This window comes from Mirounga angustirostris, unplaced genomic scaffold (assembly GCF_029215605.1).
Source record: "Mirounga angustirostris isolate CCGP_5_RB_7025 unplaced genomic scaffold, mMirAng1.0.hap1 SCAF_4, whole genome shotgun sequence".
NCBI classification, from domain to species: Eukaryota; Metazoa; Chordata; class Mammalia; order Carnivora; family Phocidae; genus Mirounga; species Mirounga angustirostris.
Genome location: NW_026991712.1, coordinates 74,509,236 through 74,532,774, shown reverse-complemented (window position 1 = coordinate 74,532,774; position 23,539 = coordinate 74,509,236). Strand labels below are relative to the sequence as shown.

The 23,539-nt window shown below is 39.1% G+C and overlaps 2 protein-coding genes across 2 annotated transcripts in view; one reads left to right on the top strand and one right to left on the bottom strand.

The window, feature by feature from the left end:
- Nucleotides 1–23,539, top strand: part of XKR4 (XK related 4) — a 417,559-nt gene that overhangs the window by 168,092 nt on the left and 225,928 nt on the right. The gene's annotated exons all lie outside the window — the stretch shown is intronic.
- Nucleotides 23,144–23,513, bottom strand: LOC123859061 (small nuclear ribonucleoprotein G-like). The gene has a single exon (XM_045896546.3). The coding sequence runs from the start codon at nucleotides 23,488–23,490 to the stop codon at nucleotides 23,260–23,262; it is 231 nt and encodes a 76-aa protein (XP_045752502.1). The 5' UTR covers nucleotides 23,491–23,513; the 3' UTR covers nucleotides 23,144–23,259.

The window sequence follows — 23,539 nt, the reverse complement described above, 5'->3', positions numbered from 1 at the left end:
AGAAATGATATAATCTGGGGTGCCTGCATGGCTCAGTTAGTTAAGTGTCTGCCTTTGGCTCTGGTCATGATCTCAGGGTCCTGGGATCAAGTCCTGCATCAGGTTCCCTGCTTAGTGGGAGTCTGCTTCTCCCTCTCCCTCTGCCTGCCGCTTCCCCTGCTTGTGCTCTCTCTCTATCAAATAAATAAATAAAATCTAAAAAAAAAAAAGAAATTATGTGATCATCCACGAAAGGGGGTGGGGCATCTCTACACAAGAATATGTCAAGTACTTCCACTATTGGGGCAAGTAAAGAATGGAGGCCTTTTGCTCTTAAAGATTCAGAGTAAGTGAGTAACTCAAGAGTAACAAGCAAGCCGATAATGATAAACTTTAGAATCGTGTGAGCAGTGCCTTCCAGAGGCTGCCAGGTAAAGCCGCCGTGTCATGGGAGAGCCCGATGAAAGCAGCAGGGGCAAAAGGGAAGATGGTCTGCAGAATTTATGGGGCCCTGAATTTGCCACAGAGCTCATAGCAATGCTCAGTTTTAGATCAAAATCTGTTTCCTAGATTACAGCTTTGGAACATTGTTGACAGGGTCTCAGCACTTCATTTCAGATTTCTGTTAATTGTCCATCTGTCAGCCTCAGCTCTGCCTCCAGGATCTCTCACCAAATCTGTCTTCCGTGCTTGCACGATCCAGTGTCATGCTGCCTCTCCCTTAACTTCTGTCTCCACTACCCCTGAGTCAGGCTAGCTCAGCAAACACAAGGGCTATGTTATGCTTAAATGTTCTCATTCTCTTAAAATTTCCTACAGATGACGTCTCTTTGTTTAGCTACAGTGATGGTGAGTGGTTACTCTCTTCTGCCCTTTAAAGAAGAATTCCAAGAATTACATTGCAGAGTACATTTTAATTAGTTGTAGAATGACTTCCTTTTCTCTATTAATTAATCATGTCTGGAGATAGCTAAACTATTGGACATAAACTTCTCTGATAAATAATACCACTGCCCACTTTGGACCAGTTAACTGAATTTCAGCAAAAATGTCTAGAACGCCTTCCCCTGTCCCGACCCGAGGTGATGTAATCACGTTCAATGGAGAAAAGACCTACAATATCTCTTAGCTGAATTTTTCCCACAAGCATAGTAAGAATAGAATCGAATGAAAGCAAAATAGCATCAGGAAAAGAGGTGTGTGTATGTGTGTGTGTGTGTTGCCATGCCTTCACTTCCTAATTATGTCTTTGTTAGCAATTTGTTGTGAGTCAGTATCATCTAGAGAAGCTCAAAGGAGAGGCTACATGCCACATTCTCTCATTCTGAATTCTTGCCCCTGAGGATGAGGAATCCAGGAATAAAGCTTGTTTGCCCAGTCATTTCTTTTCCTATATTCAGGCATAAGAATTTCAGACTGAAATGAGGGCACTGAACAAGTTCAGGTTCATATAAACTAGATGCAGATACAGATGATGATCATGGGAATCATGAATCCAGAAATGTGAAAAACAAAATAACGTCAGTGTGGCTATCACGAATAAGAGGGCTAGTGCTGTGTTAGTTTGCTAAGGCTGCATCACAAAATACCAAAGACTGGTGGCTTAAACAACAGAAATTTAGATTCTCATGGTCCTGGAGGCCAAGGTCTAAGATCAATGCATCTGTATGGTTGGTTTCTTTTGAGGCTTCTCCTTGGCTTGCAGATGGCTATCTGTGTCCTGTGTCCTTACATGGTCTTCCCTCTGTGAATGCCTGTCCTAATTTTCTCTTCTTATAAGGACACCAGGCATCCTGGAGTAGGGCTCATCCGAATGAACTCATTTTACCTTAATCACCTCTATACGGCCCTATCTCCAAATACAGTCACATTCAGAGGTTCTGGGGCTTTAGAACTTCACTATAAGAATTTGGGGGAGACACATTTTTACCTATAACAAGTTCCTCTTGCAGTAAAAGCAGGCTCCTTTATTGTATGCTTGGGGTAAAAATAGGACTCCTGTATTGAAACTAATCTGGAATTACATCTTGTTTCTTAGGGAAATATGAGAATATTGGAATTCTAAAATCTTATTTTAAATTTAGTAAGTTTATATATTTTGCAGAAAATCTTTCTTATGAAATCTCTGTACAAAATATTTGAAAGACAGAGATGATGTTTCAGTTTTAAAGAAAATCATTTTAATTTGGAAAGTAAAAGGATTCATCATTTCATATTTCTATTTTAAACCATGTGATTTTAAAATATAACATCATATGGCTATCTTATATGCTGTTATTTTGGAAGACAGTGTGAATAGATTTTGTAGTGATAAACATAAAGAGTAATTCAGTTTAAATATTTGAAAAAAGGAATATGATAATGAAAATTGATTTTTAATTACATAAGGAAAGAAAATTTAAACCACATGAAGATCTTTGACTCCTCCAAAATATTGTATAATAAATATATTCATTTGGGGCTGAATAACACAAATAGCATTTTGGTTTTGGGTGTAACCGAGCTAGAGAATGTCAGGGAAGGGTCTTTCTCTCTCTTTCTCTCTCTCAAATAAATAAATAAAATCTTTTTTAAAATGCCTTTTGGTATTTCAACAGAATATTGCTTGTACTCCTCATGAATTTCTTCTTGAACATTTGCTCAGTTCAGAAAATTTCATGTGTCCATCAGTTTATTGAGTTCACTCCAAATTTTTCTAGTTTAAACTAATTAATCTAAATCACCTAAGATAGAGGGTTGGTCCTAAGTAAAATTGTGAAGTGCTATCCCTTTGCCGAAATCCCCTAAAAATACCTCATCCTCACTGGAAGACCACTGGCTCTAACCATCCCATCTGGTACAGCATTTCTAAGATGTCATCTTCCTCCAGATTCTATTTCATCTTGTTAGAAAGTTGAAGGTTAATCATGCTAAAATTCAGACGGCTTATTTACATATTAATTCTTCCAAACCTCCCTTAACAGTGTTGCTAATAGTAGGATTTTTAAGGCCTCTGACCAAATCGGTTAAAAACAATTTCCTCCGCTAGAAAGTCCAAAATCACTCCATACTGTGCACCCCTAGTAACTGAATTACACTTCACATAGCATTTAAAATGCCAATATTTTCCCAGATCTTTTAGATTGTGTTTAACAGAATACTCTCAATGCTTAGTTTCTTTGAAGACATTGGGTGGTGATGAATATTGGAAAGCCAAAGGTGCTTTTTACCTGGAGAAATCAAGCTTCTCAGCAATAAACTTTACTCCGTCTCAAACAGCAGATTTGGGACAAAATTATTCCTGTAGTCTGACAAATGCACAAGAAGGTTGCTTTTACCTTTTTAATTCCTTTGCTCGAGTAGTCGTGGCATAGAGAGCAAATATAAAAATAGTAATAACCAGTGAATAACTTCATATAGAAATCAATAATCACTCCTCATCATCTACCATTTTCCACTACCTTTTTGAACACCTGGAAACCATAATGCGACTTTTCACATCAATTTGTAGATGGAGTTGTAAAGGTACAATCTAAAGTAATTTTTACTTCATATTCATTCCTTAGAACCCCACAATTTCTGAGAGTCCTGCTGTGAAATAGTCAACCATTTTTCTTGTTTTCTAAATAAGCGATCACAGATAAATTTGATTTATACTACTTCAGTAAATATTGGACACATTAATTGCTGTTTCTGAAATGTCAAGACAGAAACAAATCATTGACTGTTATTCCATTTTGCAATAATTTTATTTATTTATTTATTTATTTATTTATTTATTTATTTAATTCTTATGTTAATCCCCATACATTACATCATTAGTTTTAGATGAACTGTTCCATGATTCATTGTTTGTGCATAACACCCAGTGCTCCATGCAGAATGTGCCCTCCTCAATACCCACCACCAGGATAACCCATCCTCCCACCCCACTCCCCTCTAGAACCCTGTTTGTTTTTTAGAGTCCATCATCTCTCATGGTTCGTCTACCCCTCCGATTTCCCCCGCTTCATTCTTCCCCTCCCGCTACCTTCTTCTTCTTTTTTTTTTCTTAACATATATTGCATTATTTGTTTCAGAGGTACAGATCTGAGATTCAACAGTCTTGCACAATTCACAGCGCTTACCAGAGCACATACACTCCCCAGTGTCTATCACCCAGTCACCCCATCCCTCTCACCCCACCCCCCACTCCAGCAACCCTCAGTTTGTTTTCTGCAATTAAGAATTCCTCATATCAGTGAGATCATATGATACATGTCTTTCTCTGTTTGACTTATTTCACTCAACATAATACCCTCCAGTTCCATCCACGTCGTTGCAAATGACAAGATCTCATTCCTTTTGATGGCTGCATAATATTCCATTGTATATATATACCACTTCTTCTTTATCCATTCATCTGTCAATGGACATCTTGGCTCTTTCCACAGTTTGGATATTGTGGACATTGCTGCTATAAACATCGGGGTGCACGTACCCCTTCGGATCCCTACTTTTGTATCTTTGGGGTAAATACCCAGTAGTGCAATTGCTGGATCATATGGTAGCTCTATTTTCAACTTTTTGAGGAACCTCCATACAGTTTTCCAGAGTGGCTGCACCAGCTTCCATTCCCACCAACAGGGTAGGAGGGTGCCCCTTTCTCCGCATCGCCAACATCTGTTGTTTCCTGACTTGTTAATTTTAGCCATTCTGACTGGTGTGAGGTGGTATCTCATTGAGGTTTTGATTTGGATTTCCCTGATGCCGAGCGATATTGAGCACTTTTTCATGTGTCTGTTGGCCATTTGGATGTCTTCTTTGGAAAAATGTCTGTTCATGTCTTCTGCCCATTTCTTGATTGGATTCTTTGTTCTTTGGGTGTTGAGTTTGATGAGTTCTTTATAGATTTTGGATACTAGCCCTTTATGTGATATGTCATTTGCAAATATCTTCTCCCATTCTGTCGGTTGTCTTTTGGTTTTGTTGACTGTTTCCTTTGCTTTGCAAAAGCTTTTTATCTTGATGAAGTCCCAATAGTTCATTTTTGCCCTTGCTTCCCTTGCCTTTGGCGATGTTTCTAGGAAGAAGTTGCTGCAGCTGAGGTCAAAGAGGTTGCTGCCTGTGTTCTCCTTTAGGATTTTGATGGACTCCTGTCTCACATTGAGGTCTTTCAACCATTTGGAGTCTATTTTGTGGTATAAGGAAATGGTCCAGTTTCATTCTTCTGCATGTGGCTATCCAATTTTCCCAACACCATTTGTTGAAGACACTGTCTTTGTTCCATTGGACATTCTTTCCTGCTTTGTCAAAGATGAGTTGACCATAGAGTTGAGGGTCCATTTCTGGGCTCTCTATTCTGTTCCATTGATCTATGTGTCTGTTTTTGTGCCAGTACCATGCTGTCTTCATGATGACAGCTTTGTAATAGAGCTGGAAGTCCGGAATTGTGATGCCACCGGCTTTGCTTTTCTTTTTCAACATTCCTCTGGCTATGCTGGGTCTTTTCTGGTTCCATACAAATTTTAGGATTATTTGTTCCATTTCTTTGAAAAAAGTGGATGGTCTTTTGATGGGGATTGCATTGAATGTGTAGATTGCTCTAGGTAGCATTGACATCTTCACAATATTTGTTCTTCCAATCCATGGGCATGGAACGTTTTTCCACTTCTTTGTGTCTTCCTCAATTTCTTTGATGAGTATTCTATAGTTTTCTGAGTATGGATCCTTTGCCTCTTTGGTTAGATTTATTCCTAGGTTATCTTATGGTTCTGGGTGCAATTGTAAATGGGATCAACTCCTTAACTTCCCTTTCTTCTGTCTTGTTGTTGGTGTATAGGAATGCCACTGACTTCTGTGCATTGATTTTATATCCTGCCACTTTACTGAATTCCTGTATGAGTTCTAGCAGTTTTGGGGTGGAGTCTTTTGGGTTTTCCACATAAAGTATCATATCATCTGCAAAGAGTGAGAGTTTGACTTCTTCTTTGCCAATTTGGATGCCTTTGATTTCTTTTTGTTGTCTGATTCCTGTGGCTAGGACTTCCAATACTATGTTGAATAGCAGTGGTGCTAGTGGACATCCCTGCCGCATTCCTGACCTTAGGGGGAAAGCTCTCAGTTTTTCCCCATTGAGAATGATATTTGCTGTAGGTTTTTCATAGATGGCTTTTATGATATTGAGGTATGTACCCTCTATCCCTATACTCTGAAGAGTTTTGATCAAGAAAGGATGCTGTACTTTGTCAAAAGCTTTTTCTGCATCTATTGAGAGGATCATATGATTCTTGTTCTTTCTTTTGTTAATGTATTGTATCACATTGATTGATTTGCGGATGTTGAACCAACTTGCAGCCCAGGGATAAATCCCACTTGGTCGTGGTGAATAATCCTTTTAATGTACTGTTGGATCCTATTGGCTAGTATTTTGGTGAGAATTTTTGCATCCATGTTCATCAGGGATATTGGTCTGTAATTCTCCTTTTTGATTGGGGTCTTTGTCTGGTTTTGGGATCAAGGTAATGCTGGCCTCATAAAATGAGTTTGGAAGTTTTCCTTCCATTTCTATTTTTTGGAACAGTTTCAGAAGAATAGGTATTAATTCTTCTTGAAATGTTTGGTAGAATTCCCCTGGGAAGCCATCTGGCCCTGGGCTTTTGTTTTTTGGGAGATTTTTGATGACTGCTTCAATTTCCTTAGTGGTTATAGGTGTGTTCAGGTTTTCTATTTCATCCTGGTTCAGTTTTGGTAGTTGATACAGCTCTAGGAATGCATCCATTTCTTCCAGGTTATCTAATTTGCTGGCATAGAGTTGCTCATAATATGTTCTTATAATTGTTTGTATTTCTTTGGTGTTGGTTGTGATCTCTCCTCTTTCATTCATGATTTTGTTGATTTGGGTCATTTCTCTTTTCTTTTTGATAAGTCTGGCCAGAGGTTTATCAATCTTGTTAATTCTTTCAAAGAGCCAGCTCCTAGTTTCGTTGATCTGTTCTGCTGTTCTTTTAGTTTCTATTTCATTGATTTCTGCTCTGATCTTTATTATTTCTCTTCTCCTGCTGGGTTTAGGCTTTATTTGCTGTTCTTTCTCCAGCTCCTTTAGGTGTAGGGTTAAGTTGTGTACTTGAGACCTTTCTTGCTTCTTGAGAAAGGCTTGTATTGCTATATACTTTCCTCTTAGGACTCCCTTTGCTGCATCCCAAAGATTTGGAATAGTTGTGTTTTCATTTTCATTGGTTTCCATGTATTTTTTTAATTCTTCTTTAATTTCCTGGTTGACCCATTCATTCTTCAGTAGGATGCTCTTTAGCCTCCATGTATTTGAGTTCTTTCCGACTTTCCTCTTGTGATTGAGTTCTAGTTTCAAAGCATTGTGGTCTGAAAATAGGCAGGGAATGATTCCAATCTTTCGGTACCGGTTGAGACCTGATTTATGACCTAGGATGTGATCTATTCTGGAGAATGTTCCATGGGCACTAGAGAAGAATGTGTATTCCGTTGCTTTGGGGTGGAATGTTCTGAATATGTCTGTAAAGTCCATTTGGTCCAGTGTGTCATTTAAAGTCTTAATTTCCTTGTTGATCTTTTGCTTAGATGATCTGTCCATTTCAGTGAGGGGGATGTTAAAGTCCCCCACTATTATTGTATTGTTGTCGATGTGTTTCTTTGCTTTTGTTATTAATTGCCTTATATAATTGGCTGCTCCCATGTTAGGGGCATAGATATTTACAATTGTTAGATCTTCTTGTTGGATAGATCCTTTAAGTAGGATATAGTGTCCTTCCTCATCTCTTATTACAGTCTTTGGTTTAAAATCTAATTTGTCTGATATAAGGATTGCCACCCCAGCTTTCTTTTGGTGTCCATTAGCATGGTAAGTGGTTTTCCACCCCCTCACTTTCAATCTGGGCGTGTCTTTGGGTCTAAAATGAGTCTCTTGCAGACAGCATATTGATGGGTCTTATTTTTTAATCCAGTCTGATAGCCTGTGTCTTTTGATTGGGGCATTGAGCCCATTTACATTCAGGGTAACTATTGAAAGATAGGAATTTAGTGCCATTGTATTGCCTGTAAGGTGACTGTTACCATATATTGTCTGTGTTCCTTTCTGGTCTATGTTGCTTTTAGGCTCTCTCTTTGCTTAGAGGACCTCTTTCAAGATTTCCTGTAGGGCTGGTTTTGTGTTTGCAAATTCCTTTAGTTTTCATTTGTCCTGGAAGCTTTTTATCTCTCCTTCAATTTTCAATGACAGCCTAGCTGGATAGAGTATTCTTGGCTGCATATTTTTCTCATTTAGTGCTCTGAATATATCCTGCCAGTCCTTTCTGGCCTGCCAGGTCTCTGTGGATAGGTCTGTTGCCAATCTAATGTTTCTACCCTTGTAGGTTACATATCTCTTCTCCCGAGCTGCTTTCAGGATTTTCTCTTTGTCTATGAGACTCATAAGTTTTACTATTAGATGTCGGGGTGTTGACCTATTTTTATTGATTTTGAGAGGGGTTCTCTGTGCTTCCTAGATTTTCATGCCTGTTTCCTTCCCCAAATTAGGGAAGTTCTCTGCTATAATTTGCTCCATTATACCTTCTGCCCCTCTCTCTCTTTCTTCTTCTTCTGGGATCCCAATTATTCTAATGTTGTTTTGTCTTATGGTATCGCTTATCTCTCGAATTCTGCCCTCGTGATCCAGTAGTTGTTTATCTCTCTTTTTCTCAGCTTCTTTATTTTCCATCATTTCATCTTCTATATTACTGATTCTCTCTTCTGCCTCATTTATTCTAGCAGTTAGTGCCCCCATTTTTGGTTGCACCTCATTAATAGCCTTTTTGATTTCTACTTGGTTGGATTTTAGTTCTTTTACTTCTCCAGAAAGGGTTTCTCTAATAACTTCCATATTTTTTTCAAGCCCAGCTAGTATCTTTAAAGTGATGATTCTGAACTCTAGATCTGACATCGTACTAATGTCCGTATTGAGTAGGTCCCTGGCAGTCAGTACTACCTCTTGTTCTTTTTGTTGAGGTGATTTTTTCCATCTTGTCATTTTGTGCAGAGGAGAATAGATTAATGAGAGAACAAAATGCTAGCAGAGTAACAACGTCCCCAGAAAATATACTCTAAACAAATCAGAAAAGACCTGAAGCAGTGGGGAAAGAAAGGGAAAGAGAGAAAAAAGAAAAAGATAAAGATAAAAACAAAAACAAACAAAACAAAACAACAACAACAAAAAAAAAACAGAATGTGATCAAATATGATCAGGCTGGTATATAGATCAGTGCCACACACTAGATTTGGGGTGTATTTTGGTCTTTTAGAAGAAAGTGCCTCCCAAAATTTTAAACAAAGAAAAACTTATATATGTACAAAAATAAGGGTTGATATGATGAAGGGATGGAATATGATTGTAAAGATGGAAATTATAAAAAATTTTATAAAAGGAATTGATAAGAAGTTGTTTGAGAAAAGAAAGAAGAGGATTTAAAAAAAGAAAAAAGAAAAAAAAAGGGAGAGGATGTGATCAGGCAGGGGAATAGAAAACACCATATACTAGAGATTTAGGGTATATTTTAATCTGTTAAAAGAAACTATCTCAAAATTTTAAAGAGAGAACAACTTATATATATAAGCCAAAAATACGGGTAACTACTGTGAAGGGATAGAATATGAGTCTAAAAATGAAAAATAAATTTTTTTTTTTAAAAAAAGGGATTGATAAGATGTTGGTTGAAAAAGGGAAAAAGAAAAATTCAAAAAAGAAAAAAGAAAAAAAGACAGTTAAAAAAATTAACTTTAAAAGACTAAAGAATCATGGTAAAAAAGCCGTGAATTCTATGTGCAGTAGTCCCCTAGCGCTGGAGTTCTGACGTTCTCATTGATCGGTAAACTTGGTCTTGGCTGGCTGTTCTGGCTGATCTTCTGGGAGGGGCCTGTTGCCATGGTTTTCAAATGTCCTTGCCGGAGGCGGAATTGCCCCGCCCTTGCCCCCTCCTGGCTAAGTAATCTGTTCGGGTTTGCTCTCCGGGGCTTTTGTTCCCTGCGAGCTTTCCGTACAGCTTTGGAGGCGGAGAGGGAAAATGGCGGCCTCCCAATCTCCGCCCCGGAGGAGCCGAGAACTCGGGGCCCCGCTCCTCAGTGAGTCCCCAGAGAAAAGCCGCCAGTCACTCCCGTCTCCGGCCGCACTCCGTGCTCACCCGGCCTGTGACCGCGCGTTTCTATCTCTGGCACCCGACCCTAGGTGGAGTCTCCAAACCCAGCAGATCCCTGCGATGCACTCCCGCATGGCTCCTCCCGGGGGAGGAAGGTGAGTCTCCCTGGATCTGCCGCTTGTTGGGTCCCTGCTGGAGGAGCAGTGGCCCGACTGTGCTGCGGATCACGGTTTATGGCAACCCTGAGCTGAGAGCCCGCGCCTGGGCTCCGCCTCTGCAGCCGGCTTCCCTGCTCCGATACCTGGGAGCTCTGCCACACTCAGGCACCCCCGGTCTTTCTGTGACCCCGAGGGTCCTGAGACCACACTGTCCCGGAGGGTTCCACCCCCTGCTTAGCCACCAGAGTGACGTCCCTCAGCAGAGCAGACTTAAAAGTTCCGATTTTGTGCTCCGTGGTTCTATCACTTGCCAGAAGAGGCCGACGGAGGCCCCTCCCCCGCCGTCTATCCTCCCGAATATCGCCTCGGACTCACTTCTCCGCACGTCCTACCTTCCAGAAAGTGGTCGCTTTTCTGATGAGAGTTGTTGCTCTTCTTTTCTTCAATCTCCTGTTGAGTTTGTAGGTGTTCAGAATGGTTTGATCCCTATCCAGCTGAATTCCTGAGAGGAGACGAAATCCAGGTCTCCTACTCCTCCGCCATCTTGCTCCGCCCCCCTTGCAATAATTTTTTTAAAAAGGAAATTTTATTTTTCTTGCAAATTCCAGAGATACAGCCACACCTAGTATCTGAATTGGAAAAGGAAAGAACAAAATAAATCCAGTCAGACAATAGAAAAAATAAATTCTATTTTAGGCAAAGCTATGTAAACTGCAGTATTACCATGGAACACTTGTTTTTTTTTTTTTTTTTTTTTTTTTTAATTTATTTGACAGAGAGAGAGACAGCGAGAGAGGGAACACAAGCAGGGGGAGTGGGAGAGGGAGAAGCAGGCCTCCCACGGAGCAGGGAGCCCGATGCGGGGGCTCGATCCCAGGACCCTGGGATCATGACCCGAGCCGAAGGCAGACGCTTAACGACTGAGCCACCCAGGTGCCCAACACTTGTTTTTTGTAACTATTTATGGAGGATTTAAACTGAGAGCCTAGGCTTCATCTGCTGCCTCTGTGAATAGCTGAGCCTGACAATGCTTGGAGGAGCCAATTAAAAGCCAGGTTGGATTATCGAGCAAGTCTTGATAGAATGACTGCCTCCCAGGATTTATGTCCAGATCCTGCCCTTGAGAACACTCACTCAGCTCCCATGGAGGTCAATATAGGCTGTGGACATGTCATATTCCAAATGATTGTTGTTCAATTATATGCAACTCTTAGATATCTTCATTTGTTTCCTCTACATCATTTATAAATCCATTTTGCTAAGGTTCTACTAATGGAATAGAACAGTATATCTAATGATATGCTATTTGGTAACTATTTTCTAAGTATATATATATACATACTTAACCAACACATATCTCCTGAAACATTTCCAGGGGCTATGGAGCAAGAATACAGATGGAGGCCCATGTATCACGTCTAAATATTTTAAAGTCAGAAATTAATCTTACAAACTATTAAATGCAATATGTTCTACTGTGTTCATCCTCCTGCCTTGGTACATATACCTTCAAAATATCAAAATTTAAAATGAGCAAATATTGTTCCTATTGCTAATTTGTGACTGAAAGTCATCAAAATATCACTGATGACTGAGCTTATTTATTAATGCACAAGTCTAAGTATTAGGCTATGGACCAGCAGCATTTGCTAAGTAATAAAATAAAGCATATGTAACTCACAGAATATTATATATTTATTACAAAAATACTATTTTTCTTGACTTTATTCCAAAAAAATCGTGAAATTTGTTGCTATAAATAATATCATCACACAATTTTTGTTCTAAACAGGACTATCAAATTAACAACTTTTCTTGGGTTATTGTAATTTTTATATATTTTTTTCATTCATTTCAATTTGTAGAAACTTCATTCAAATAAGCGAGCACTTACTAACTGGAATGTCAATGAAATTTTTAAAGCAATGTTTAGATTTAGAAATCAAGCTCATAATCAAATATTATAATGAGTCATGTATGACACCATTATTTTTAGAATATTACAAAATATTTTAACTTAATTATGTAAATTACCTTCAGAAAGTATGATTTTTCATCACCTCTGGAAATAATTGCTGGATCCATATAGTTAGGGAAAGAATTGGCCTGGCACTTCTCTCTATAGCTACACCTACATATATACAAATTTAATTGTATAATGACCTATTTAATATTTACAAAGTTCTTCAATTTTTATGAGCAGTTCTTGAGATACTATGCTACTTCATAAGTATCTCTGGAACCAAAAATTAGAACATGAAGAGAAGCAAAAGACAGACAGACAGACAGAAAGAGAGGAAGGGAAGAATGGAAGGAGAGAAAGAAGAAGGGAGGGAGGGAAACAAAAAGGGGGAAAGCAAGGAAGGAAGGAAAAGAGGGAGAGAGAGAGAGAGGAAGGAAGGAAGGAAGAGAAAGAAAGAAAGAAAGAAAGAAAGAAAGAAAGAAAGAAAGAAAGAAAAGAAGAAGGAGAAATGAAGGAAGGAAAGAAAGAAAAAGAAAAAAGGAAGGAAGGAAGGGAGAGAAAGAAAGAAAAAGAGAGAGAAGAAAGAAAGAAAGAAAAAAGAAGGAAGGAAGAAAGAGAGAAAGAAAGAGAAGAAAGAAAGAAAAGAAGAAGAAGGAGAAATGAAGGGAGGAAGGAAAGAAAGAAAAAGAAAAAGGAAGGAAGGAAGAAAGAGAGAGAAAGAAAGAGAAAGAGAGAAAGAAAGAAAAAGAAAGAGAGAAAGAAAGAAAGAAAGAAAGAAAGAAAGAAAGAAAGAAAGAAAGAAAGAAAGAAAGAAAAAAGGAAGGAAGGAAGGAAGAGAGAAAGAAAGAAGAAAGAAAGGAAAGAAGAAAGGAAGGAAGAAAGAAAGAAGAAAGAAAGAAAGAAAGAAAGAAAGAAAGAAAGAAAGAAAGAAAGAAAGAAAGAAAGAAAGAAAGAAAGAAAGAAAAAGAAAGAAAGAAAGAAAAACAGACTTTCAGTAGTTAGTGGGAAATAATTCTCTATTATTCAAGAGCATATTGTGTCCATGCCCTCTAAGATAAAGGACTTGAAGATTAATTCATTTTTCTTTTCTCTTACCCAAGGGATTCCACTGCATCAATCCTTTCCATACACCAAAGAACATCAACTCTGGCAGCAAAATAACACAAAATTTGAAGGCATTCAGCTGTGGTTTCCTTTTGTCTAGAGAACACAGGCAAGCCATGTAGAGAAGCATTTCCCTGAAATTTGAAAACTGTTAACCACATATGTATTTGTGAAATGCAGGACTTGCACATACTCCTCTTTCCCACTTCTAAAATGTTCTAAGGTACTGACTGTCCACCATTGATCTCTGCCATTGTATGTCTGTAAATTTACAAATGATGCTGTTGTGACATTTCAGTGGCTCTACTCTCAGTTTGGCTGAATTGTTTCAATTGTGATGTGCCCTTTGCTCACTTTTTAAATGGGCCAGTGTGTGGAGGGAAACTTGTTATCCTCTCTCCTATATTTTGATATATTGTAAGTGATAAGGGAAACAAATTCTATCGTTTAGTAGACTAGATGTCATTTCAACCCAAATGTCATATTTCACTGGTTTGAAAGCTGCCACCATCTGAAAAGAACCTTTATTTTCTGGTTGGGCCACCTCTTCAAATGCTAGAAGAGCAAGTCAGTGTGGTGTGCTGGGGACCGCTCTTCCTCTCAACCTCATCACCCAGTGGGAGCAAGTCTTCATCCTGAAGTCACACTTGTTTCCTCCAGAATGGTGCCAATTGCCTGAGATATTGTTCCCTAAGATACTTATCATTTAGAAGCCTACAGAGAAATGACTAGATGTAGATGGAATAGATGCAAAATTATAATTTTTTTGCAGAATAAAGCCATGCATTTGCTCTTCTCTCAAATATGAACCAGTAGTAATGAAAGACCATAAGTTGACAAAGGTTTCTTAATTGGTTTTGGAGAGATGCATCACATTTCTAAAGGTAACAATATCATTAATGATGGTCAAATCATTTCCCTTTGTTTTTGCAATGTATTTTTGTGTTTCATTCAAATAAAAGCTACCTGATTAGAGGATTACTCACTTTTGAAATAAAAATAAAGTCATTTTGTTAAGGTCTGTGTGAGGAGAGTGTAGAAAAGCATTCCAATGCCCCTGACCCAATGGTGTATTTCAAGCCTAAGAATTACCTCAGGTGTTTTTATGTTTGTTAAATTCATTGTTTCTCTATCCATCTGGCACAAAACAGAGTTTGCTGTGTATGTGCGGAGTCATCACACATAGAACTGAGAGTATTGTTGGGATTTAGTAAATGTGCAAACAGGCAAATCCAATAGGTAAGCTTCTGTTGACTCAGTGCGGCCTGTTTCTTTTTCTTTTTAAGATGTTATTTAGTTAGTTAGTTAGTTAGTTAGTTAGTTAGTTAGTTAGTTAGTTAGTTGAGACACAGAGAGAGAGAGAGAGTAGGGGGAGGGATAGAGGGAGAGAAAGAGAATCTCAAGCAGACTCCATGCTGAGTGGGGATCCCAACTCGGGGCTTGATCTCACAAGCCTGAGATCATAACCTGAGGCGAAATCAAGAGTCGGATACTTGACTGAGTCACCCAGGCGCCCCAGGGTGTCCTGTTTCTTAACACAAACATTTGGTTGTGAACTCCTTGCCATTAATCAGCTTGTAAATAACCACATTATTATAAGAGAAGAAAGTTTTCTTCCTGTAGCTCTCTAGTCATATGTCTATCTATTCTCTCATTTTTCCATGACATTGAAAAAAAGACCATGTAAATGAGAGGCACAGCTTAAGCTTATACTTTGCTTGATTATTCTATTTTTTTTAATGAGTGTATGTATAAGTATTAACTCTTTACTTTGGCATGACCATTCATAATCATTTTTAAAGGAGTTACAGTCGCTTTGAACTAGTAAAATATTTGGGATTTTTAGAAAATATTTGATTTTAGATTAAAAGTAAAAATTACTCAGAGGTCATTGAATGATAATAAATATGAATGATCAAACCTGACACAAAACAACCTTGACAGATTAATAGCCATGAAAGAAACTGTAAAATTATGCAAATTACCCTAAAGAAAGAGCTTGTATCCAGAAAGTTTTATGGATTCCATGCCATATAAATTATTCTAGTTACTAAAACAATAATAATGTATATAGAATATACATTTATATTATATGTATATTACATATATAATCTCACTTAGTAATATACACACAACATTTAAAATTAATACTACCAAATCAAATAAAGAATGTTGTAAAGTACAGTCACACATGCTGAATAGAATTTTCCATGTGAAATCTAGAAATTACATGCGCACTCTGTGTGTATATATATGTCTGTATTAATAAAAAAGTTGGGGGGCACCTGGGTGGCTCAGATGGTTAAGCGTCTGCCTTCAGCTCAGGTCATGATCCCAGGGTCCTGGGATCGAGCCCCACATCGGGCTCCTGGCTCAGTGAGGAGCCTGCTTCTTCCTCTCCCTCTGCCTCTCTCTCTGCTCATGCTTTCTCTCTCTCTCTCTCTCTCTGTATCTCTGTGTCTCAAATGAATTAAAAAAAAAAGATTAAAAAAATAATAATAATAAATAAAAAAGTTGGGGAAACAAAAACAAAAAAGATAATATGAGTATCAATGGCTTTAATACAATTAATAGAAGTTTGGAAAACAGGACTAAATAATAACCATTGTATATAATAAGATGTTATAATCACATACAGTTTTCAAGACAAAAAAACTCATCCACTTTCTGTTAAACACCAAGGAAAAATCTCCTAATTAACAATTCTAGATTGGTGTAAGAGGATTTTATTCAGAGTTTGACTAATGGTTTTGTTAAAATATGCTATATGAAGATCACCTGTTCTATCACCTTCTGCTTTGTATCTGGGAGAAAAGACCAGTTTTCAAATGATAACAGATACCAGTGGAAAAATAAAATCTTGATTTGTCTCTAGGATAATCATAGAACTTTTTTGGGTTTGAATTTTTCTCCCTTTTTGAGTTGGGCAATGACTTTCTTAAGAGATTTCAATATTAATTTTTTTTTTGGAAAAAAAAGTATTAGGTTCATGATGATATTGGTCTACCATAACAATCATCCTCTGATCGCAGCTGAGTTGGGTGATCAAAATTAAGTAGTACATCAAATAGGTGAAATACATTCAGTGAAGTTGATTATTTTATTCTATAAAAGTATTAGTTGCTCAGAGATGTGGATGTCATGTATTTTCTCATAAAGGAACATAGTGAGTAGGAGAGGGGAGAGGAGGGATTTTTGAGATCAAGGATGGGGAGTGGGAAATCTCTAATGTTAAAACTTGAATGAGAAAAATATTTATTTCAGATGAAAAATTTAGAAACTGTACATGCCACTCACATTGAATTGTGAGCCTCACAGCCAATGTCAAGTTTTGCTAACCTGCAAGAAAAGGGGAAAATGTACACGTCAGGAGGAAAACTTATTATGACTCATTCTTGACTTGAGGGGGAGTGAGGGATTAATGAAAAGGGAGTTTTTTAAAATCACTTCTCTGTTTATATTCTTGGGCCTTGGCATGCTCCATCAAAAAAATCCCCAAGTGAACTTCTTAGTATAATTTTCTTCAAAAAAAGATTGTTTCAGAACTTTACATCCAAACATCAAGCATAACTATCAGACTGCGTAGTGACAAGCAGGTCGGAATCTGCTCTTTCTTGACTAAACCTAGGTTATTCCCAAAGTAAGTTGGTAGAATAACTGTGAAATTTATTAAAAACCTTCTGTGGTTGCATGTTTCTTCCCAGGGCTTGGACAGTAGAACCTACGTCCCAGTGTCAACTCTGGGAAGTGATGGGGTGCCCAAGGGGTTGTTCTGTTGGAATGGAGTCTGAGAGATCTGTATTCCAAACTAATTCCACTAAAAGAGCTCTAGCCATGGTTCTTTCTTAGAGCAGTCTATCAGTTTGGTTCCTTTAACGATAGTAGTTATTTGTTCTGCTAATATTACATCCCTGGCATGGTGCTAAGTGCTTCATTTTTTTTCTTTTATTATGTTATGTTAATCACCATACATTACATCATTAGTTTTTGATGTAGTGTTCCATGATTCATTGTTTGCATATAACACCAGTGCTCCAATCAGTAAGTGCCCTCTTTAATACCCATCACCAGGCTAACCCATCCCCCCACCCCCCTCCCCTCTAGAACCCTCAGTTTGTTTCTCAGACTCCATAGTCTCTCATGGTTCGTCTCCCCCTCCATTCCCCCCCCTTCATTTTTCCCTTCCTACTATCTTCTTTTTTTTTTTTTTAATTTTTTTATTCTTATGTTAATCCCCTTACATTACAACATTAGTTTTAGATGAAGTGTTCCATGATTCATTGTTTGTGCACAACACCCAGTGCTCCATGCAGAATGTGCCCTCCTAAATACCCACCACCAGGCTAACCCATCCTCCCACCCCCCTCCCCTCTAGAACCCTGTTTGTTTTTCAGAGTCCATCGTCTCTCATGGTTCGTCTACCCCTCCGATTTCCCCCGCTTCATTCTTCCCCTCCCGCTACCTTCTTCTTCTTCTTCTTCTTCTTCTTTTTTTTTTTTTCTTAACATATATTGCATTATTTGTTTCAGAGGTACAGGTCTGTGATTCAACAGTCTTACACAATTCACAGCGCTCACCATAGCACATACCCTCCCCAATGTCTATCACCTAGCCACCCCATCCCTCCCACCCCCCACCACTCCAGCAACCCTCAGTTTGTTTCCTGAGATTAAGAATTCCTCATATCAGTGAGATCATATGATACATGTCTTTCTCTGATTGACTTATTTCACTCAGCATAATATCCTCCAGTTCCATCCACGTCATTGCAAATGGCAAGATTTCATTCCTTTTGATGGCTGCATAATATTCCATTGTATATATATACCACTTCTTCTTTATCTATTCATCTGTCAATGGACATCTTGGCTCTTTCCATAGTTTGGCTATTGTGGACATTGCTGCTATAAACATCGGGTGCATGTACCCCTTCAGGTCACTACATTTGTATACTTGGGGTGAATGCCCAGTAGTGCAATTGCTGGGTCATATGGTAGCTCTACTTTCAGCTTTTTGAGGAACCTCCATACTGTTTTCCAGAGTGGCTGCACCAGCTGCATTCCCACCAACAGTGTAGGAGGGTTCCCCTTTCTCCACATCCTCACCAACATCTGTCATTTCCTGACTTGTTATTTTTAGCATTCTGACTGATGTGATGTGGTATCTCATTGAGGTTTTGATTTGGATTTCCCTGATGCTGAGTGATGTTCAGCACTTTTTCATGTGTCTGTTGGTCATTTGGATGTCTTCTTTGGAAAAATGTCTGTTCATGTCTTCTGCCCATTTCTTGATTGGATTCTTTGTTCTTTGGGTGTTGAGTTTGGTAAGTTCTTTATAGATTTTGGATACTAGCCCTTTATCTGATATGTCATTTGCAAATATCTTCTCCCATTCTGTCAGTTGTCTTTTGGTTTTGTTGACTGTTTCCTTTGCTTTGCAAAAGCTTTTTATCTTGATGAAGTCCCAATAGTTCATTTTTGCCCTTGTTTCCCTTGCCTTTGGTGATGTTTCTAGGAAGAAGTTGCTGCGGCTGAGGTCGAAGAGGTTACTGCCTGTGTTCTCCTTTAGGATTTTGATGGACTCCTATCTCACATTTAGGTCTTTCAACATAAGTGCTTTATTTTTAATGACAACTGGGTGCTTTGGAGAAGTAGCTATGGAGAAGTGGGCCTAAAGGTAGAAGACCTACTTCTGGATACCAGCCCTTCCACCAACTGCTCCATGGCCCAAAGCAATTCCAAACTTCCCTGAGAATCAGGATCCCATCTGTCAACTTTATACATCCACACTTCCTTCAAGGGCTATGATGTAGATGACAAACCTCTTCATACATATGAAAGTGCTGTATAAACTGTAAAGTGCTATCCCAATGTCAGCTGTGACTTTGATTCAAGTTAATTCAGCAAGTGAATGCTGGAATGGAAGCTACCATCCTGACTATCCATGGCTATTTTTGTGGAGAAAAATGCTGGTGAAATTTTCCTCAAGTTGAAAAAGCATTCCAGAACCTTCATTTATAAATAAGTTCCAGTAAAATGATAACTAAAAAAAAATATTTTTGCACATCCAAATGCACATGTTTTTCTCTATTAATAATGAAGGAAATAGTAGTTTCATCAGGGGCTTTCACTGAAGCCCATGTGTGACTCCAACCCCCATCCATTCTCCTCAGATCTGATATGAGGCCAGCCTGTTTCACAGCTGATGGTACTGGGAAATTATCAGGAAAGAGAGAGAGGACATAATGCGGAATTTACCCTTTGGTAATTTTTTAAACTAGATGGCCAACGGTACTTCTAAGGGCCATCACTTGACCCTACCAACCCTGCCACAATTTCTCAGTGAAGGCTAGATCACAGTAAAAGTTGAATATGATTAACCCATGGGTACAAAGTATATTCCTTCTCCTCCCCTTTTCTTACTGATGCCTACAGACCTATTTATCATTTAAAAAAAAAATAGAGATACAGAGACTTGAATTATGATGAGGTGATGGCCAAGGTAGTGGGTTTCTTTATAGGTTTCTTTTCTCATTTATTATGTGAGAAAATTCAGGAATTATATCACTAAGCTTACTAAATTATGTAATTTGAAGCCTTATTAATATTTGTAAATGTGATTTTATTTAAATTTGAATGATTCATCTGTTTGTTTTTTAAACAACAAATACATTTTTTTTCATAATTCCACAGTTCAAGATTCAGGAGATTCAGAGATCTGGCTCAGAATGTCTCATGAGGTTGCTGAGATAATGTCATACAGGGCTGTGTCATCTGAAGGCTTGACTGGGGCTGGAGGATCCACTTCCAAGACAGTTGAACTCATTTGGCTGTTGCAAGAAGCTGCAGTTCCTCACACATGGGTCTTTCCATAAGGCTGTTTGAGTGTCCTCATGACATGACAGCTGGCTTCCCTTAGGGTGAGTGCCTGAGGGAGAGCATGAAGAAGGAAAACACAGGATCTTTTATGTGCTAGTCTTGTGAGTCACATCAGCACTTCCACCACTTTCCATTCATTTGAAGCATGTCACTAAGTCCAGCCCACACTAAAGGGGGAGCTTATTAGTCTTCACCTTCTCAGGAGAGGATTGTTAAGGATGTGTGGTGACATTTTTAAACTACTTCATCAGCCTTACCTCTTTTTTTTACAGTACACACCCAATCCATCAGGGAGACCTACTGGCTGTATCTTTGTAAAAAATCCAGAATTCTGGGGCGCCTGGGTGGCTCAGTCGGTTAAGCGGCTGCCTTCGGCTCAGGTCATGATCCCAGGGTCCTGGGAACGAGTCCCGCGTCGGGCTCCCTGCTCTGCGGGGGGCCTGCTTCTCCCTCTCCATCTGCCTGCTTCTTTGCCTACTTGTGCTCTCTCTCTATCTCTCTGTCAAATAAATAAATAAAATCTTAAAAAAAAAAATCCAGAATTCAACCCTCTGCTACTAACTCAAATGCTACTCCCGTTTAAGTCACTGTAATTTCTTGCTTTGCCCTCCCTGCCCCCCAACCTTCAGGCTATTTTCAGTGTAGCAGTCAGACGGATCCTGTTAAAATACAAGTCATATCACAACCCATCTCCCACAGAGTGGAAGCCCTGGCCCTCACAATGATTGGTGAGCTGTGGTCCTCCTCCATCTTTGAACACAGCTCCCACTCCCTTCCCCCCATCCCCTGAGCCCAGCTGAGTTGGGTGACCAAAATTAAGTAGTACATTAAATAGTCACAAGCAAAGTTGATTATCTTATTCTACAAAATTATTGGCTATTCAGTGACATGGACATCATTCATCCTTCCAGCAAGTAGGAAAAGGAAGAGGAGGGATTCTTGAGGTCTAAGATGGGAAGTAGAAAAATCCTTAAATTTAAAACTTATGGGAAAAAAATATTGATTTCATAAAAAAGTAGTAGCACACAGCTTTGAGTGACTGAATGAAGAATTGAATTATTCTAGTTGAAGAGGGGTGTGTGTGTGTGTGTGTGTGTGTGTGTGTGTGTGTGTACATGTGTGAGACAGAAAGAAAAGAGGAAGAATAGAAGAAATATATAGATGGTATATTTAAATCAAGACTTGGGGGCTCCTTCTAATTGAAATGAAACAGGAAGGGAACCCACTTAAAGAGTTTTTCTGTCCTTTTATTTTTCATTTCCATATTACACAATGCTTCTACCTCTGCACCAGAGGTGCTTCAGATCTACATGCTGACATAGTTTGCTTGGTCTTGGGGAGCATGCAGATGGCTTTTCCTTGTTCTGCCAAACTATAGCCAAGGTTTATAAGCACATGGGGACAACTGCTCTGAATCTTTCTCTCACCAACCTCCTGCCCCCGCAACAGCAGTCCTTGATGTCAGCCTACCAACTCTCTTATTTTATTCAAGGCAGTTGGGTATTACCTCATCCAGGACATTAAGAAGCAAGCATGTGCTTATTTTCTAATAGAAACAAGAGGGAGGGGCACCTGGGTGGCTCAGTCGGTTAAGTGTCTGCCTTCAGCTCAGTTCATGATCCCAGGGTCCTGGGATCGAGGCCTGCATCAGGCTCCCTGCTCGGTGGGAAGCCTGCTTCTCCCTCTCCTTCTGCCTTGTTTCTGTTCCCTCTCACAGTGTCTCTGTCAATAAATAAATAAAATCTTAAAAAAAAAAAAGGAAAGAAACAAGTGGGAGCTCACAGAAATTCTACAGACACTATTGATTCTTCACTCACTGCATGCATGAATCTACCTTCTGGGGAGACTGAAGTACCTGGCCTGGGAATAATAGTCACATTTATGTCCCATAAGAAGAAAAAATTGTCATAGGTATTGTCAAAGAACCCCAAAGCAAATTAAAGAGGATTTTTCCTAGGACCTCCTATCTCAAGATGACAGTTTCAAAATGAATGATTCTAGTTTTGAGAATGGAAATGACAGAGAAAGAGAAAGGAGTCACACCACACCACAGTAGGATTGTCTGGAAAAGTCAGAAGATGGGGAGACTGGAGGTGGGCTCCAAAGGGAGACATGGGATTTGCAAAAATGGGAAGAAAGGGAAGACACCCGGAGGAAGCATTGTCTTCAGGGCCACTAGTGGACTTTAGGCAGCATTTACTCTTTCATGTTCCTACTGTAAATGTACAGAATAGACATCTTTCAAAGGCATTGTGCCAAGTGACAGCCTCTTTGCTTTGGGAACATTGGGTAGGAAGCCCTGTGTTCTGGTTTCACAGGGATATGGGATTGTGAGGATTATGCTTTGAGTGGTGAGCCCACAAGGAGGCAGGAGTGAATGTCCTTGAAGAGGGGAGCCCTCCAACCTCAGGGCTGCACAGGTCCCTGGGCATGAGGCCAGCAGCCAGTGTCATCTAGGAAACAGATCCGCTCACCTCTTTGGCAATATGCCCTCAGCCGAAAGCTGATGACATCTGGGATGTTGTGCCCTTTTCCTCTGTTTCATGGGATCACAGGACCTTTGAGTTTATTCCTTCAGTAAATGTACATGATAGGGGACTTCCTCAGATGTGGTTAGTAACCACCTCCCATCAAGAAGAAGAAGCCCTTCTTCAAAACACAAAGATTCAAAAATATTTAGATTCAAATGTTGAAGGGTCTATGTTGTAGGGAAAGATACACGAAATGATCTGACATAGATTTTTGCTCAAGACCAAATTAATGCCCTCCAGAAAATTTACCCTTTAAACTACAATTTAGTCAGCAAAGTTATTTATAGTCTACGGGGTTAGATTGAGCCCCACATCGGGCTCCCTGCTGTTTCTCCCTCTCCCTCTGCCTGTCGCTCCCCCTGCTTGTGCTCTCTATCTCTGTCAAATAAATAAATAAAATCTTTTTTTTACTATTATAAACGTTTATTTAACAAAAAAGTTCAGTATGAAAATGCACATGACCTGATTTTTATATTATAGTGAAACAGGTACTATGGAGGGGACATGTGGAAGCAGTTGATTTCTTCTGATGAACACACCCATTGTTTATACTCGCTCCAAGGCTTCTAACATGATGATACTATTTCCTAGTATTACCACCATTCCAATATTGTTCTGTTGCCCACTAGTTGCCATCTCCACACATTCACCTATCACAAGATTCATAAACGGATCGAACCCCCGCAATATTCCTTGGACATGTCTGCCACCATTTAATTTCAATGACAATTTCTTGTCCATAAAATTTTTCAACTTGGGAGGATGAGCTTTGCTCATGGTGTCTACTCGGTGAGCTCAAAGATGCCTCCAATAAATAAAATCTTTT